We start from the raw sequence: 19,274 nt of genomic DNA, 5'->3' as shown, positions 1-19,274 counted from the left end.
GTTAATGACGGAGACCTTCTATGGTCCCTGGGAGTCCTAAAGGTAAAAAAAAAAAAGAAAAAAAGAATCTAAATATTTTGTTATGGTTTGAAAATGAAAAATATCAAAACAGCCCCCAGCATGTTTAAATTTTTCTGCGTGTGGCACTCAGTGGAAAAAGTTTGGACACCCCTGCTCTAATGTATGTGTGTGTGTGTGTGCAGAAGGGGGCGTGTCCAACCGGAGCCGAGTCCGTGTCACCTTCACGGTCACCTGTTCTGTCGGACGTCTCCGTTCTCCTGCAGCGCCCGAAGGTAAAAACGTCTTCTTGTGGAAGTCTGCACATAAAAAAATAAAAAAGTGACATTATTAAACCTTTTCGGGCGATTTTAGCCACGCGCGTTTATGACGTCACGGCAGGTTTGCAGATTATGGGGGGGATTTGTGTTGGGGTCGTAGGGGTATTAGTGGTCTTTATAGTTACTTAGCATATTAGCATAAATGCGTCATAACAAAGGCACACGAAACCATACAAAGAGTTCCTGCCAAGGTGAGGATTATATACCTTTATGTCGTCTTTGTAGTGCCTCCTTTTGCTACAGGAACAGTTTTTAACAAAGTTGCAACCACTATAGGACTTCTGGAGTATATATGGTTTTATTACAGTGTAGCCATATTTTAAATAAATACAGTAAATGTCAAGTAAAGGCCGTGCAAATAAATAAATACAATATACTCTTGTTTTGATAGTTGTGTAATGTTGACATACATTACATCAGGTGTTTGTTACACGTTGCCATCATAATACTGCAATTACAAAATTAAATTAAGTAATAGTAATCAAAAGGGATACGCGGTAGAAAATGGATGGATGCATAATCCAACACAAGGTGAAAATAAAAAAAATCCACGTCATTTTGTGGCCCACAAAAGCCTGGGAATAATATGCCTCAATAAAATTATATGTATATATATATATATATATATATATATATATATATATATATATATATATATATATATATACAGTGGGGCCAAAAAGTATTTAGTCAGCCAGCGATTGTGCAAGTTCTCCCACTTCAAATGATGACAGAGGTCTGTCATTTTCATCATAGGTACACTTCAACTGTGAGAGACAGAATGTGGAGGGAAAAAAATCCAGGAATTTTAAAGAATTTATTTGTAAATGATGGTGGAAAATAAGTATTTGGTCAAGCATTCAAAGCTCTCACTGATGGAAGGAGGTTTTGGCTCCAAATCTCACGATACATGGCCCCATTCATTCTTTCCTTAACACGGATCAATCGTCCTGTCCCCTTAGCAGAAAAACAGCCCCAAAGCATGATGTTTCCACCCCCATGCTTCACAGTAGGTATGGTGTTCTTGGGATGCAACTCAGTATTCTTCTTCCTCCAAACACCACCAGTTGAGTTTACACCAAAATGGATACATGGATGATACAGCAGAGGATTGGGAGAATATCATGTGGTCAGTTCAAGCCAAAATAGAACTTTTTTGGTATAAACTCAACTGGTGGTGTTTGGAGGAAGAAGAATACTGAGTTGCATCCCAAGAACACCACACCTACTGTGAAGCATTAGGGTGGAAACATCATGCTTTGGGGCTGTTTTTCTGCTAAGGGGACAGGACGATTGATCCGTGTTAAGGAAAGAATGAATGGGGCCATGTATCGTGAGATTTGGAGCCAAAACCTCCTTCCGTCAGTGAGAGCTTTGAATGGTTGACCAAATACTTATTTTCCACCATAATTTACAAATAAATTCTTTAAAATTCCTACAATGTGAATTCCTGGATTTTTTTTCCACATTCTGTCTCTCACAGTTGAAGTGTACCTATGATGAAAATGACAGACCTCTGTCATCATTTGAAGTGGGAGAACTTGCACAATCGCTGGCTGACTAAATACTTTTTGGCCCCACTGTGTGTATATATATATATATATATATATATATATATATATATATATATATATATATATATATATATATATATATATATATAATTTTACTTTTAATTAATTAGCCGGGGCGCTAATTAATTTAAAACCTCTTCTCACTTCTGCGCTTACCAAAGGCATGCAATAAAAATTTGAGTGTGATGTAAGGATACCATCATGAAAGGCACATTTAATAAAAAAAAAAAACCTTATCATGGTCTTACCTTTACTGATAAATGAAATCCATGCCAGCTCCTTCTGATCAAAAGCGTCGATAACTTGTTTATAGAAGTCTTCCTTATCTTTCTTCAGTTTTAAAAGTCTCTCTGTCTCGATGGAGATCTTCCTTTATTACCTCCTGCTTCGATTAAAAGTCCAGTTTAGAAAACTGATATTAGACCGCTGTTATCAGTTAGCTCGGCTCCTCAAGTGCGGGCGACGACAGAATTATCCTCGGACAACTCCCCCTCCCGTTCTGCTCCGTGGGTGATCTCTTTATCCCACCGCTGCCACCAGGAAGTGTTATTTAATAAATAATACACTGGGTATTTAGGACTGGAACATGCTTTATTTCAGCCCGGTTGTTTACATAGCCAGCATAGGAGTGTTACGTCCTAAAAGGTCCGTCTTGCATTCTCACTTCTTCTGCAACCGAGTAGTCGCAAGAAGGATCACTAGCGCCCTCTACCACCAGGAGGGGGGAGTCATTTAATGACTCATATTTGACACACGCAGCTACGGTATATTAATAAAACATAGCTGCTTACTGTTCTTTTTAGCATATTCAATAGCTTGGACCTTAAATCCTACTGAATATTTCTCAATCTTCTTCCCTTTATGCAATTTTCAAATTACCGGTATTGAAATCAGCCTCCTCCATTTTGAAAATGATGACAGGGGACGCGTCACTCGTGACGTGACGAGTTTGACCCGGCGGTAATGCTAAGCATGTTAAGAAAAAAATAATTCTAGTTACATAAAAGTAACATGTAGTCAAAATTTCCCAGGAGTATGAATGATTTAAGTATTGACTGTAAGATAAAATGTCTTTGAAATCTTTAAACGGAACTTGGTTACCAACACTTATTGCACTAAAGTAGTAACTCGACTACGAGACGTGGACTTTTTTCATGAATGATTAGCAAGAATAAAAGAGTCACTTTTTACATTTCTTTTCCCCTTTTAGCCACGATGAGTCAGTTCCGGGCATTTGCAGGTGTGCTGAGGAGTGGAAGATGCCCGTGGTGGCGAGCGTGTGGAGGGACCCTGTCCAAGTCCAGGCCTGATCCCAGGAGAGGTTGCTCCTCAGAGACCAGGTCGGCTCAGGCAGTGGCAAGTAGTTCCAACTATGTGGAGGAGATGTACTTCGCCTGGTTGGAGGATCATCAAAATGTACATGAGGTAACTGCTACTATAACAAATTCATTCTTTTAATGTGGAGATTGCAGTTTTATTCTGAGCATGTTTACGTTTTGTGTTTACATCTGGATTGCAACCGATTTCAGAATTTGTGCAGCATAGAGATGATAATAATGTAATATTTTAGTTATAAGTGTCACAAAGTCAGGATCTTTTCGAGGTGTCACAAAGTCAGGATTTTGTCTGATTGTCAAAAAGTCAGGATTTTGTCTGATTGTCAAAAAGTCAGGATTTTTTCCGTCAAAAAGTCAGGATTTTTTCCGTCAAAAAGTCAGGATTTTTTCCGTCAAAAAGTCAGGATTTTTTCCGTCAAAAAGTCAGGATTTTTTCCGTCAAAAAGTCTGGGATTTTTTCTGTCAATAAAACCAAGATTTTTCTGTTAAAATGCCCGGATTTTTTCTAATTGTCAAAAAGTCAGGATTTTTTCTAGTATGTGGGAAAAAGTCGGGGATTTTTCTATGCTTCAAAAAGTCTGGATTTTTTTCTGTCAAAAAGTCTGTATTGTTTTCTGTCAAAAAATCTGGATTTTTTTCCGTCAAAAAATCTGGATTTTTTCTCTCAAAAAATCTGGATTTTTTCCGTCAAAAAGTCTGGATTTTTTCTGTCGAAAAATTTTGATTTTTTATCTAATAGTCTAAAAATCTGGATTTTTTTTCTGTCAAAAAGTCTGGATTTTTTTCCAAGTGTCAAAAAGTCAGGATTTTTTTTTTTCCAAGTCTCAAAAAGTCTGGATTTTTGCTGTCAAAAAGTCTGTATTTTTTCAGTCCAAAAAAACCCCAATTTTTCTGTCAAAAAGCCCATATTTTTTCTAATTGTCAAAAAGTCAGGATTTTTTCTACTGTATATGTGGAAAAAGTTGGGGATTTTTCTATGGTTCAAAGGGTCGGGATTTTTTCTGTCAAAAAGTCTGGATTTTTTTCGGTCAAAAAATTTGGATTTTTTTCCGTCAAAAAGTCTGGATTTTTTCTAAGTGTCAAAAAATTGGGATTTTTTCTAATAGTCAAAAAATCTGGATTTTTTCCAAGTGTCAAATTTCATTTTATTTTTTTAAATAGTCTAAAAGTTGGGATTTTTTTTCTGTCAAAAAATCGGGATTTTTTTTTCTGTCAAAAAGTCAGGATTTTTCAAAGGTTCAAAAAGTCTGTTTTTTTTCTGTCAAAAAGTCTGGATATTTTCTCTCAAAAGTTGGCATTTTTTCCAAGTGTCAAAAAGTCTGGATTATTTCTAAGTGTCAAAGGTCTGGATTTTTTCTGTCAAAAAATCAGGATTTTTTCTTAGTGTCGAAAAATTTGGATTTTTTTGTGTCAAAAAGTCGGGATTTTTTCTAAGTGTCAAAAAGTAAGGATTTTTCGAAGGTTCAAAAAGTCTGTTTTTTTTCTGTCTAAAAGTCTGGATATTTTCTGTCAAAAAGTTGGGATTATTTCTAAGTGTCAAAAGTATGGATTTTTTTCTGTCAAAAAAATCTGGATTTTTTCTTAGTGTCAAAAAATTTTGGTTTTGTTTCTAACAGTCAAATAGTCCGGATTTCTTTCTGTCAAAAAGTGGGGATTTTTTTCTTGGTTTCAAAATTTTTTTGATTTTTTTGTAATATTTAAATAGTGAGGATTTTTTTCTGCCAAAAAGTCTTGATTTTTTTCTATACGTCACAAAATCTGGATTTTTTTAAGCGTGAAAATGTCGGGAATTTTGTCTAAGTTATCAATTATCAGAGGTCCAAAATTGCATGGCAACTTTTATCATATCATCTTATACATGGTACATGGCAGCTTTGTGTTATTAGAGTAAACATTGCAACAATTTCATGTTACATTTCACCTGTTTGCTCTTTTATAACACTTTTGATGTTTTTTACATTTTTTTCAATTGTATTCTTAAAATGTGTTGTGGGACCGTTCAAAAATGACCAGCGGGCCGCACTTTGGACACCCCTGCCATAAATAAATGAAGGAAAATTCTACATGATAAAAATGAGAGTGAATACATGTGATGGGTATGACAAATGGCAGCATCAAACCCTTAAGTCAGGGGTGTCAAAGTCAAATACAGAGTGGGCCAAAATTTAAAACTGAACAAAGCCGCGGGCCAAGGTTGAACAAATGAACCTTTTAATAGGGACCCAAACAAGTTTTGCATTAAATATTGAACAAGCGAGGCTTGTATAACTTTATAGTGACATGCAAAATCCAGTTTCAAATAATAATAATCATTTAAAAATAGCAATGGCATATCAAATCACATTTAAATAGAAATTGAATGCCTCTTTTCTATTTGCAGACTTCTCAGGTAAATATCAGAATAAACTTTTCCCACAGGATAATAATACATTTTTATATTGTAGCGTCCAGGAAGAGGTAGTGCTGCAAGGGGTTCTGTGTATTTGTTCTGTTGTGTTTATGTTGTGTTACAGTGCGGATGTTCTCCCCCAAATTTGCTTGTCATTCTCGTTTAGTGTTGGTTCACAGTGTGGCGCATATTTGGAACAGTCTTAAAGTTGTTTATAAGGCCACCCTCAGTGTGACCTGTATGGCTGTTGACCAAGCTTGCATTGCATTAGCGTGTGTGTGTGTGTAAAAGCCACATATATCGTGTGACTAGGCCGGCACGCTGTTTCTACGTAGGAAAAGCAGACGTGATGAAAGGTTTTAGAGGACGCTTGAGGCAGTGCCAATATTGTTGTCCGGGTGGGAATCGGGATAAATTTGGGAGTGAGTTTCGTGAGGGGCACTGAAATGTGGGAGTCTCCTTGGAAAATCGGGGAGGGGGGGTGGTTAGCAAGTATGAGTCTTAGCGGTGAACGTGGTGTTACATCGACACCGGCGGGCCAGCTCTAATGTTAATTTGATATTGCCTCAAGGGCCAAATGAAAATACACGGCGGGCCAAATCTGGCCCACGGGCCAGAGTTTGACACCCATGCTGTCAGGTTCAAACACTGTTGACATCTATCAAACAAGACAAAAAGGCAAAGAATCAAACAGAGACAGACTTAAATTTGGACTCAGATCTGAGGAGAGACATGGCCTCTGTACACATTGCACAGTTCCTGCACCAAGCTCTGACGGAAAGGTTTTCGTCTCCTCTTTTATTTAGATAGTCAATGTTTACGCAACAACACATGTCAAAACAGGAATGGGGAGCATACACACAGTCACTGTTGTCGGTCACATTGAAGACAAAAGAAGACGATGCCTCGGGCTTGGGCTCGTCCTGGTCTCAGCAAAACAGGAATGAGGAGTATATAAACAGTCATTGTTTTCGGTCACATTGAAGACAAAAGAAGACGATGCCTTGGGCTTGGGCTCGTCCTGGTTTCAACTTCGGCAAAACAGGAATGGGGAGTATATAAGCAGTCATTGTTTTCGGTCACATAAAAGACAAAAAAAAGATGATGCCTCGGGCTTGGGCTCGTCCTGGTTTCAGCTTCGGCAAAACAGGAATGGGGAGTATATAAACAGTCATTGTTTTCGGTCACATAAAAGACAAAAAAAAGATGATGCCTCGGGCTTGGGCTCGTCCTGGTTTCAGCTTCGGCAAAACAGGAATGGGGAGTATATAAACAGTCATTGTTTTCGGTCACATAAAAGACAAAAAAAAGATGATGCCTCGGGCTTGGGCTCGTCCTGGTTTCAGCTTCGGCAAAACAGGAATGGGGAGTATATAAACAGTCATTGTTTTCGGTCACATAAAAGACAAAAAAAAGATGATGCCTCGGGCTTGGGCTCGTCCTGGTTTCAGCTTTGGCAAAACAGGAATGGGGAGTATATAAACAGTCATTGTTTTCAGTCACATTGAAGACAAAAGAAAGACGATGCCTCGGGCTTGGGCTCGTCCTGGTTTCAGCTTCGGCAAAACAGGAATGGGGATTATATCAACAGTCATTGTTTTCGGTCACATTGAAGACAAAAGAAAGACGATGCCTCGGGCTTGGGCTCGTCCTGGATTCAGCTTCGGCAAAACAGGAATGGGGAGTATATAAACAGTCATTGTTTTCGGTCACATTGAAGACAAAAGAAAGACGATGCCTCGGGCTTGGGCTCGTCCTGGTTTCAACTTCGGCAAAACAGGAATGGGGAGTATATAAACAGTCACTGTTGTCGGTCACATAAAAGACAAAAGAAAGACGATGCCTCGGGCTTTGGCTCGTCCTGGTTTCAGCTTCGGCAAAACAGGAATGGGGAGTATATAAACAGTCATTGTTTTCGGTCACATTGAAGACAAAAGAAAGACGATGCCTCGGGCTTTGGCTCGTCCTGGTTTCAGCTTCGGCAAAACAGGAATGGGGAGTATATAAACAGTCATTGTTTTCGGTCACATTGAAGACAAAAGAAAGACGATGCCTCGGGCTTGGGCTCGTCCTGGTTTCAGCATTGGCAAAACAGGATTGGGGAGTATATAAACAGTCATTGTTTTCGGTCACATTGAAGACAAAAGAAAGACGATGCCTCGGGCTTGGGCTCGTCCTGGTTTCAGCATTGGCAAAACAGGAATGGGGAGTATATAAACAGTCATTGTTTTCGGTCACATAAAAGACAAAAAAAAGATGATGCCTCGGGCTTGGGCTCGTCCTGGTTTCAGCTTCGGCAAAACAGGAATGGGGAGTATATAAACAGTCATTGTTTTCGGTCACATAAAAGACAAAAGAAAGATGATGCTTCGGGCTTGGGCTCGTCCTGGTTTCAGCTTTGGCAAAACAGGAATGGGGAGTATATAAACAGTCATTGTTTTCGGTCACATTGAAGACAAAAGAAAGACGATGCCTCAGGCTTGGGCTCGTCCTGGTTTCAGCTTCGGCAAAACAGGAATGGGGAGTATATAAACAGTCATTGTTTTCGGTCACATTGAAGACAAAAGAAAGACGATGGTCTCGGCTTCGGCAGGTCTTTGAGGACAAAAGAAAACCCCTCTCGTCGCATTCCAACGTACACAGCGGAATGCCCCAAGACCTTGCTTGGTCGAAGAAGGACAGCTCTCAACTACTCAATTAAATACAAGAGATCTGAAAGTTTTTTGATAATTCACACACAATTTACACAATTTTTCTAACACATGCCTTAATGTCAACATCCCTCAAGTTTCCTCTTCTGCTTCCATGCACCTCCGTGTTCCAGTCCTGGGACGCCTTCTTCCGGAACATGCGGGGAACATCCAGTCCGTCTGCGGAGGAGGTTCCCACACGTCCCTGCTCCCTCCTCCAGGGTCGAGTCCTGTCCCATTCGCCCGACGCAACACGCAAGGTGGTGGAGGACCACCTGGCCGTGCACACGCTCATCAGAGCCTACCAGGTAGTGTCCTGGAAATTTCTTAAAGACGATCCTTTAGGACAGAGGTAGGGAACCTATGGCTCTAGAGCCAGATGTGGATCTTTTGATGACTGCATCTGGCTCTCGGATGAATCTTAGCTGACATTGCTTAAGGAGATAATTATGAATAACTTCGCTGGTAATCACAGTGCTAAAAATAACGTGCAAAATATAAAACATTCTCATCCATCCGTTTTCTACCGCACCTGTACAAGAAGTCGCATTAATGGTAAGAAGTATTTTATGTCACGATGGGGGGGTTGCAGCTTGCTGCGGGGTCGTTCTCCCAGGAAGGCAGACGGACTACTCGGGACATGGCATTTAGGTAAAAACATGATTTAATTTTAACAAAAAAAATATACAAACAAAAATCGCTCACAGTGGAGGCACAACTTGGGCTAAAGAACAAAACTAACGCATAAACAGACTAAGAACATAAATCAAACAAAACTTACTTGGCATGGCATGAAACACGAAACTATGGCAAGGCATGAAACAAGTCAGCACAGGGCGACTGACTGGCAAAGACGAGCTTAAATGCTGCCTCTGATTAGTGCTCGGGAAGCAGGTGAGCGGGCATTTTGTCCACCAGAGACAGGTGGACAAAATGAGTAACCAAGGAAACCAGACAAGGGAGTGGAAAAAAACAGGAACTTAAAGAGTCCAAAGGACAAACAGCACATGGCCAAACAAAAACATGATCAACAGACATGACATTTGATTTATTATTGGTTAGCTTCAGAATAACAATGTTATTAAAAAGAATAAGAGACTTATTATAAACTAAAAATGTTGGTCTTACTTAAAAATGCACACATTTAGTTGTATTCAGTGTTAAAAAATATGATATGGCTCTCACAGAAATACATTTTGAAATATTTGGCTTTCATGGCTCTCTCAGCCAAAAAGGTTCCCGACCCCTGCTTTAGTGACAAATAGCTTTAAACTTATTTATTAAAGCAACAAACAAATAATAACAAGCTTTGCAAAGCGAAACCAAACCAGAACGACACATCCGTTCGTTCCAGCTTGTTCTAACTCCTTTAGAATTTGACATGACAATTATACATTCTCAGAAGTCCCACCCTCCATGCTCATTTACACACAGTACACCAGTAGAATGAATACCCAAAGTCCTGTGAAGAAGGAGAGGGTGTCGTTTGCCCAGAAAGGGGAGGTCACTCAGGAAAGGGGAACAATTTAGCTCTGTTGGGGGTCAAGAATAAATGACACATATGCCCAGGTCAACTAAAGTCCACATGTCACATCAAAGACACAGGAGAAAGAGCCCGATCAGATTAGAGGCCTCTAGCACAGCGTCACATTCCTAAACCTAATAAACAACTTTTGGCGACCCGTGCAAAGAACATCTTCAATTAAACGAGTACAGCCAGATGTGGCTCTTTTGATGACTGCATCTAGCTTTTTTCTGTCAAAAAATCTATATTTTTTTCTGTCCAAAAAATCTGGATTTTTTCTGTCAAAAAGTCTGGATTTTTTCTAATTTGGATTTTTTTCCAATAGTCTAAAAATCTGGATTTTTTTTCTGTTAAAAAGTCAGGATTTTTTTTCTTTCAAAAAATCACAATTTTTTTCTAAGTGTCAAAAAGTCAGGATTTTTTTTTCCAAGTCTCAAAAAGTCTGGATTTTTTCTGTCAAAAAGTCTGTATTTTCTTTCCGTCAAAAAGTCAAGATTTTTTCTGTCAAAAAGTCCGTATCTTTTCTGTCAATAAGTCTGGGATTTTTTCCGTCAAAAAACACACGATTTTTTGGTCAAAAAGCCCAGATTTTTTATAATCGTCAAAAAGTCAGGATATTTTCTACTGTATGTGTGGAAAAAGTTGGGGATTTTTCTATGGTTCAAAAAGTCGGGATTTTTTCTGTCAAAAAGTCTGGATTTTTTTCCGTCAAAAAATCTGGATTTTTTTCTGTCAAAAAATTTGGATTTTTTTCCGTCAAAGTTGGATTTTTTCCGTCAAAAAGTCTGGATTTTTTTCCAAATGTCAAAATATTTAGATTTTTTTTAAATAGTCTAAAAGTCTGGATTTTTTTCTAAGTGTCAAAAAATGTAGATTTTTTAAAAATAGTCTAAAAGTCGGAATTTTTTTCCTGTTGAAAAATCAGGATTTTTTTTCTATCAAAAAGTTTGGATTTTTTTCCATCAAAAAATCTGGATTTTTTTCTGTCAAAAAATCTGGATTTTTTTGGTAAAAAAATTTGGATTTTTTCTGTCAAAAAATCGGGATTTTTTTCCGTCAAAGTTGGATTTTCTTCCGTTAAAAAGTCTGGATTTTTTCTAAGTGTCAAAAATGTTTTATTTTTAAAAAATAGTCTAAAAGTCGGGATTGCAACCTGGCTCTCGGATAAATCTGAGCTGACGTTGCTTAACACAATAAGTAATGAATAATTCCACTTGTAATCACAGTGTTAAAAATAACGTTCAAAATATAAAACATTCTCATGCATTTTTAATCCATCCATCCGTTTTCTACCGCACCTGTTCAAGAAGTTGCGTTATAGGTAAGAAGTTATTTCTTTATTATTGGTTAGTGTGGGGCTGGTCCTCCTGGGGGTTCTTCAGACCACCAAGCACCGACATGAGAGCCTGTTTCAGGGTTACAATATTGTTATATTTTTCAATAAGTCTCTCTGTTGCTTTCCAGCAATTGTATTTTTCTCTTTCGTTCTCGCTCGCGCTCTAGCTCCAGCCCCAACCCCGTCTCTCCTCTGGCTGCTGCTTATAACAGAGCGACAGATGATTAGATAACAAGGCCCAGGTGGGCCATCTACGCACCTGTTGCTGATTTCAAGGCCGATCCTGGCAACACGCAGCTTCGCTGCAGGCCTGCAGGCCACGCCCCCCCTCCACATTTAGCTTCAGAATAACAATGTTATTACAAAGAATAAGAGACCTATTATACTCTAGAAATGTTGGTCTTACTTAAAAATGCAAACTTTTAGTTGTGTTCAGTGTTAAAATATATTATATGGGTCTTATGTAAATAGATTTTTAAATATTTGGCTTCTTGGCTCTCTCAGCCAAAAAGGTTCCCGACCCCTGCCTTAAGGGTAAGAAATAATTTATTTATTATTGGTTAGTGTAGGGCTAGGCCTCTTGGGGGTTCTTCAACAAGGCCCAGATGGGCCTTTTACACACCTGTCGCTGATTTTGAGGCCGGTCCTGGCAACACCCCGCTTCGCTGCAGACCCGCAGGCCACGCCCCCTCTTAAGTTAGCTTCAAAATAACATTTTTACAAAGAATAAGAGACCTATTATACTCTAGAAATGTTGGTCTTACTTAAAAATGCACGCGTTTATTTGTGTTCGGTGTTAAAACAAATATTATATGGCTTTTACGGAAATACTTTCTAAAATATTTGGCTTCTTGGCTCTCTCAGTCAAAAAAGTTCCCGACCCCGGTTTTAGTAGATACATTTTTTTTCTATAAATACCAACATTTGCGGTGAAAGAAACTTTTTTGTGCGCAGCAAGCTTTATAAATGAGGCCCGGACTACTAAAGCACAACTGTGAACACAGCATAGAATAATATTGTTATTGATATTGTTTTTCTGGCATCTCCTTGTAGATACGTGGTCACCATGTGGCCCAGTTAGACCCTCTGGGCATCCTCGACGCTGACCTGGACTCCTTTGTTCCCTCTGATCTCATCACCACCTTTGAAAAATTAGGTAAGCGGTCCACCAAAGTAATTCACCGTAGACCCGCGTCGTTCATCAGGACACACAGCGGGTTTTGAACCGGCGACCACAGTCCGTAAGGACGGAGATAATGCCTGTTTACAAATATGATCATTTTCTGCCTGGATCTGGCCAAGCATTTCATCACATGATGTATTGTGACACCGTCTGTGGCTGCCTAATGAAAGCTAACGAGCCTTTTTACTGTACATGTTCAGTCCACATATCACAGGATGGCTATTTGTGTCTCTGCCTTGTTCTTGATTTGATTTGCACGTCTTTTATGTTGTTACTGAGCTTTGAGCTTCTCCAGCTCTCAGGTGGGCTTGGCCCCGCTCTGCTGGGGGCCACATATATATTGTAGGATGTAGGTGCTGCTGGGGGGCCACATATATATTGTAGGATGTAGGTGCTGCTGGGGGGCCACATATATATTGTAGGATGTAGGTGCTGCTGTGGGGCCACATATATATTGTAGGATGTAGGTGCTGCTGTGGGGCCACATATATATTGTAGGATGTAGGTGCTGCTGTGGGGCCACATATATATTGTAGGATGTAGGTGCTGCTGGGGGGCCACATATATATTGTAGGATGTAGGTGCTGCTGTGGGGCCACATATATATTGTAGGATGTAGGTGCTGCTGTGGGGCCACATATATATTGTAGGATGTAGGTGCTGCTGTGGGGCCACATATATATTGTAGGATGTAGGTGCTGCTGTGGGGCCACATATATATTGTAGGATGTAGGTGCTGCTGTGGGGCCACATATATATTGTAGGATGTAGGTGCTGCTGGGGGGCCACATATATATTGTAGGATGTAGGTGCTGCTGGGGGGCCACATATATATTGTAGGATGTAGGTGCTGCTGTGGGGCCACATATATATTGTAGGATGTAGGTGCTGCTGTGGGGCCACATATATATTGTAGGATGTAGGTGCTGCTGGGGGGCCACATATATATTGTAGGATGTAGGTGCTGCTGTGGGGCCACTTATATATTGTAGGATGTAGGTGCTGCTGTGGGGCCACATATATATTGTAGGATGTACGTGTTGCTGTGGGGCCACATATATATTGTAGGATGTACGTGCTGCTGTGGGGCCACATATATATTGTAGGATGTAGGTGCTGCTGTGGGGCCACATATATATTGTAGGATGTAGGTGCTGCTGTGGGGCCACATATATATTGTAGGATGTAGGTGCTGCTGGGGGGCCACATATATATTGTAGGATGTACGTGTTGCTGTGGGGCCACATATATATTGTAGGATGTACGTGCTGCTGTGGGGCCACATATATATTGTAGGATGTAGGTGCTGCTGTGGGGCCACATATATATTGTAGGATGTAGGTGCTGCTGTGGGGACACATATATATTGTAGGATGTAGGTGCTGCTGTGGGGCCACATATATATTGTAGGATGTACGTGCTGCTGTGGGGCCACATATATATTGTAGGATGTAGGTGCTGCTGGGGGGCCACATATATATTGTAGGATGTAGGTGCTGCTGGGGGGCCACATATATATTGTAGGATGTAGGTGCTGCTGTGGGGCCACATATATATTGTAGGATGTACGTGCTGCTGGGGGGCCACATATATATTGTAGGATGTAGGTGCTGCTGGGGGGCCACATATATATTGTAGGATGTAGGTGCTGCTGTGGGGCCACATATATATTGTAGGATGTAGGTGCTGCTGTGGGGCCACATATATATTGTAGGATGTAGGTGCTGCTGTGGGGCCACATATATATTGTAGGATGTAGGTGCTGCTGTGGGGCCACATATATATTGTAGGATGTAGGTGCTGCTGTGGGGCCACATATATATTGTAGGATGTACGTGCTGCTGTGGGGCCACATATATATTGTAGGATGTAGGTGCTGCTGGGGGGCCACATATATATTGTAGGATGTACGTGCTGCTGGGGGGCCACATATATATTGTAGGATGTAGGTGCTGCTGTGGGGCCACATATATATTGTAGGATGTAGGTGCTGCTGTGGGGCCACATATATATTGTAGGATGTAGGTGCTGCTGTGGGGCCACATATATATTGTAGGATGTAGGTGCTGCTGTGGGGCCACATATATATTGTAGGATGTACGTGCTGCTGTGGGGCCACATATATATTGTAGGATGTAGGTGCTGCTGGGGGGCCACATATATATTGTAGGATGTACGTGCTGCTGGGGGGCCACATATATATTGTAGGATGTAGGTGCTGCTGGGGGGCCACATATATATTGTAGGATGTAGGTGCTGCTGTGGGGCCACATATATATTGTAGGATGTACGTGCTGCTGGGGGGCCACATATATATTTTAGGATGTAGGTGCTGCTGGGGGGGCCACATATATATTGTAGGATGTACGTGCTGCTGTGGGGCCACATATATATTGTAGGATGTAGGTGCTGCTGTGGGGCCACATATATATTGTAGGATGTACGTGCTGCTGTGGGGCCACATATATATTGTAGGATGTACGTGCTGCTGGGGGGCCACATATATATTGTAGGATGTAGGTGCTGCTGTGGGGCCACATATATATTGTAGGATGTAGGTGCTGCTGTGGGGCCACATATATATTGTAGGATGTAGGTGCTGCTGTGGGGCCACATATATATTGTAGGATGTAGGTGCTGCTGTGGGGCCACATATATATTGTAGGATGTACGTGCTGCTGTGGGGCCACATATATATTGTAGGATGTAGGTGCTGCTGTGGGGCCACATATATATTGTAGGATGTAGGTGCTGCTGTGGGGCCACATATATATTGTAGGATGTAGGTGCTGCTGGGGGGCCACATATATATTGTAGGATGTACGTGCTGCTGTGGGGCCACATATATATTGTAGGATGTACGTGCTGCTGGGGGGCCACATATATATTGTAGGATGTAGGTGCTGCTGGGGGGCCACATATATATTGTAGGATGTAGGTGCTGCTGTGGGGCCACATATATATTGTAGGATGTACGTGCTGCTGGGGGGCCACATATATATTGTAGGATGTAGGTGCTGCTGGGGGGCCACATATATATTGTAGGATGTACGTGCTGCTGGGGGGCCACATATATATTGTAGGATGTAGGTGCTGCTGTGGGGCCACATATATATTGTAGGATGTAGGTGCTGCTGTGGGGCCACATATATATTGTAGGATGTAGGTGCTGCTGTGGGGCCACATATATATTGTAGGATGTAGGTGCTGCTGTGGGGCCACATATATATTGTAGGATGTACGTGCTGCTGTGGGGCCACATATATATTGTAGGATGTAGGTGCTGCTGGGGGGCCACATATATATTGTAGGAGTGTACGTGCTGCTGGGGGCCACATATATATTGTAGGATGTAGGTGCTGCTGGGGGGCCACATATATATTGTAGGATGTAGGTGCTGCTGTGGGGCCACATATATATTGTAGGATGTACGTGCTGCTGGGGGGCCACATATATATTGTAGGATGTAGGTGCTGCTGGGGGGCCACATATATATTGTAGGATGTACGTGCTGCTGTGGGGCCACATATATATTGTAGGATGTAGGTGCTGCTTGTGGGGCCACATATATATTGTAGGATGTACGTGCTGCTGTGGGGCCACATATATATTGTAGGATGTACGTGCTGCTGTGGGGCCACATATATATTGTAGGATGTAGGTGCTGCTGTGGGGCCACATATATATTGTAGGATGTAGGTGCTGCTGTGGGGCCACATATATATTGTAGGATGTAGGTGCTGCTGTGGGGCCACATATATATTGTAGGATGTAGGTGCTGCTGTGGGGCCACATATATATTGTAGGATGTACGTGCTGCTGTGGGGCCACATATATATTGTAGGATGTAGGTGCTGCTGTGGGGCCACATATATATTGTAGGATGTAGGTGCTGCTGTGGGGCCACATATATATTGTAGGATGTAGGTGCTGCTGTGGGGGCCACATATATATTGTAGGATGTACGTGCTGCTGTGGGGCCACATATATATTGTAGGATGTACGTGCTGCTGGGGGGCCACATATATATTGTAGGATGTAGGTGCTGCTGGGGGGCCACATATATATTGTAGGATGTAGGTGCTGCTGTGGGGCCACATATATATTGTAGGATGTACGTGCTGCTGTGGGGCCACATATATATTGTAGGATGTAGGTGCTGCTGGGGGGCCACATATATATTGTAGGATGTAGGTGCTGCTGTGGGGGCCACATATATATTGTAGGATGTAGGTGCTGCTGTGGGGCCACATATATATTGTAGGATGTACGTGCTGCTGGGGGGCCACATATATATTGTAGGATGTACGGTGCTGCTGTGGGGCCACATATATATTGTAGGATGTACGGTGCTGCTGTGGGGCCACATATATATTGTAGGATGTACGTGCTGCTGGGGGGCCACATATATATTGTAGGATGTACGTGCTGCTGTGGGGCCACATATATATTGTAGGATGTACGTGCTGCTGTGGGGCCACATATATATTGTAGGATGTACGTGCTGCTGGGGGGCCACATATATATTGTAGGATGTACGTGCTGCTGTGGGGGCCACATATATATTGTAGGATGTACGTGCTGCTGTGGGGCCACATATATATTGTAGGATGTACGTGCTGCTGTGGGGCCACATATATATTGTAGGATGTACGTGCTGCTGTGGGGCCACATATATATTGTAGGATGTAGGTGCTGCTGTGGGGCCACATATATATTGTAGGATGTAGGTGCTGCTGTGGGGCCACATATATATTGTAGGATGTAGGTGCTGCTGTGGGGCCACATATATATTGTAGGATGTACGTGCTGCTGTGGGGGCCACATATATATTGTAGGATGTAGGTGCTGCTGGGGGGCCACATATATATTGTAGGATGTACGTGCTGCTGTGGGGCCACATATATATTGTAGGATGTAGGTGCTGCTGTGGGGCCACATATATATTGTAGGATGTAGGTGCTGCTGTGGGGCCACATATATATTGTAGGATGTAGGTGCTGCTTGGGGGCCACATATATATTGTAGGATGTAGGTGCTGCTGGGGGCCACATATATATTGTAGGATGTAGTGCTGCTGTGGGGCCACATATATATTGTAGGATGTAGGTGCTGCTGGGGGGCCACATATATATTGTAGGATGTACGTGCTGCTGGGGGGCCACATATATATTGTAGGATGTAGGTGCTGCTGTGGGGCCACATATATATTGTAGGATGTAGCGTGCTGCTGTGGGGCCACATATATATTGTAGGATGTAGGTGCTGCTGGGGGGCCACATATATATTGTAGGATGTAGGTGCTGCTGGGGGGCCACATATATATTGTAGGATGTAGGTGCTGCTGTGGGGCCACATATATATTGTAGGATGTAGGTGCTGTGGGGGGCCACATATATATTGTAGGATGTACGTGCTGCTGGGGGCCACATATATATTGTAGGATGTAGGTGCTGCTGTGGGGCCACATATATATTGTAGGATGTAGGTGCTGCTGTGGGGCCACATATATATTGTAGGATGTAGGTGCTGCTGTGGGGCCACATATATATTGTAGGATGTAGGTGCTGCTGTGGGGCCACATATATATTGTAGGATGTAGGTGCTGCTGGGGGCCACATATATATTGTAGGATGTAGGTGCTGCTGTGGGGCCACATATATATTGTAGGATGTAGGTGCTGCTGTGGGGCCACATATATATTGTAGGATGTAGGTGCTGCTGTGGGGCCACATATATATTGTAGGATGTACGGTGCTGCTGTGGGGCCACATATATATTGTAGGATGTACGGTGCTGCTGTGGGGCCACATATATATTGTAGGATGTAGGTGCTGCTGTGGGGCCACATATATATTGTAGGATGTAGGTGCTGCTGTGGGGCCACATATATATTGTAGGATGTAGGTGCTGCTGGGGGCCACATATATATTGTAGGATGTAGTGCTGCTGTGGGGCCACATATATATTGTAGGATGTAGTGCTGCTGTGGGGGCCACATATATATTGTAGGATGTAGGTGCTGCTGGGGGGCCACATATATATTGTAGGATGTAGCGTGCTGCTGTGGGGCCACATATATATTGTAGGATGTAGTGCTGCTGGGGGGCCACATATATATTGTAGGATGTAGGTGCTGCTGGGGGGCCACATATATATTGTAGGATGTACGTGCTGCTGGGGGCCACATATATATTGTAGGATGTAGGTGCTGCTGTGGGGCCACATATATATTGTAGGATGTAGGTGCTGCTGTGGGGCCACATATATATTGTAGGATGTAGGTGCTGCTGTGGGGCCACATATATATTGTAGGATGTAGGTGCTGCTGTGGGGCCACATATATATTGTAGGATGTACGTGCTGCTGTGGGGCCACATATATATTGTAGGATGTAGGTGCTGCTGGGGGGCCACATATATATTGTAGGATGTACGTGCTGCTGGGGGGCCACATATATATTGTAGGATGTAGGTGCTGCTGGGGGGCCACATATATATTGTAGGATGTAGGTGCTGCTGTGGGGCCACATATATATTGTAGGATGTACGTGCTGCTGGGGGGCCACATATATATTTAGGATGTAGGTGCTGCTGGGGGGCACATATATATTGTAGGATGTACGTGCTGCTGTGGGGCCACATATATATTGTAGGATGTAGGTGCTGCTGTGGGGCCACATATATATTGTAGGATGTACGTGCTGCTGTGGGGCCACATATATATTGTAGGATGTACGGTGCTGCTGTGGGGCCACATATATATTGTAGGATGTAGGTGCTGCTGTGGGGCCACATATATATTGTAGGATGTAGGTGCTGCTGTGGGGCCACATATATATTGTAGGATGTAGGTGCTGCTGTGGGGCCACAATGATATATTGTAGGATGTAGGTGCTGCCT

At 42.2% G+C, this 19,274-nt stretch overlaps 1 protein-coding gene across 1 annotated transcript in view; it reads left to right on the top strand.

Moving 5' to 3' along the window:
* Positions 1 to 207: 207 nt before the first annotated feature.
* Positions 208 to 19,274, top strand: part of LOC133558904 (2-oxoglutarate dehydrogenase-like, mitochondrial) — a 79,391-nt gene continuing 60,324 nt past the window's right edge. Inside the window, exons 1-4 of the mRNA XM_061910050.1 lie at positions 208 to 293; positions 3,123 to 3,337; positions 8,463 to 8,636; positions 12,243 to 12,345. Of these exons, the coding sequence (XP_061766034.1) occupies positions 3,128 to 3,337; positions 8,463 to 8,636; positions 12,243 to 12,345 (487 nt within the window). The 5' untranslated portion in view covers positions 208 to 293; positions 3,123 to 3,127. The remainder of the gene's footprint in view (positions 294 to 3,122; positions 3,338 to 8,462; positions 8,637 to 12,242; positions 12,346 to 19,274) is intronic.

Source organism: Nerophis ophidion, linkage group LG09, assembly GCF_033978795.1.
Source record: "Nerophis ophidion isolate RoL-2023_Sa linkage group LG09, RoL_Noph_v1.0, whole genome shotgun sequence".
In the NCBI taxonomy this organism is placed as follows: Eukaryota; Metazoa; Chordata; class Actinopteri; order Syngnathiformes; family Syngnathidae; genus Nerophis; species Nerophis ophidion.
The sequence above is the reverse complement of the archived record's forward strand: the minus strand, read 5'-3'. Positions and strand labels throughout refer to the sequence as shown.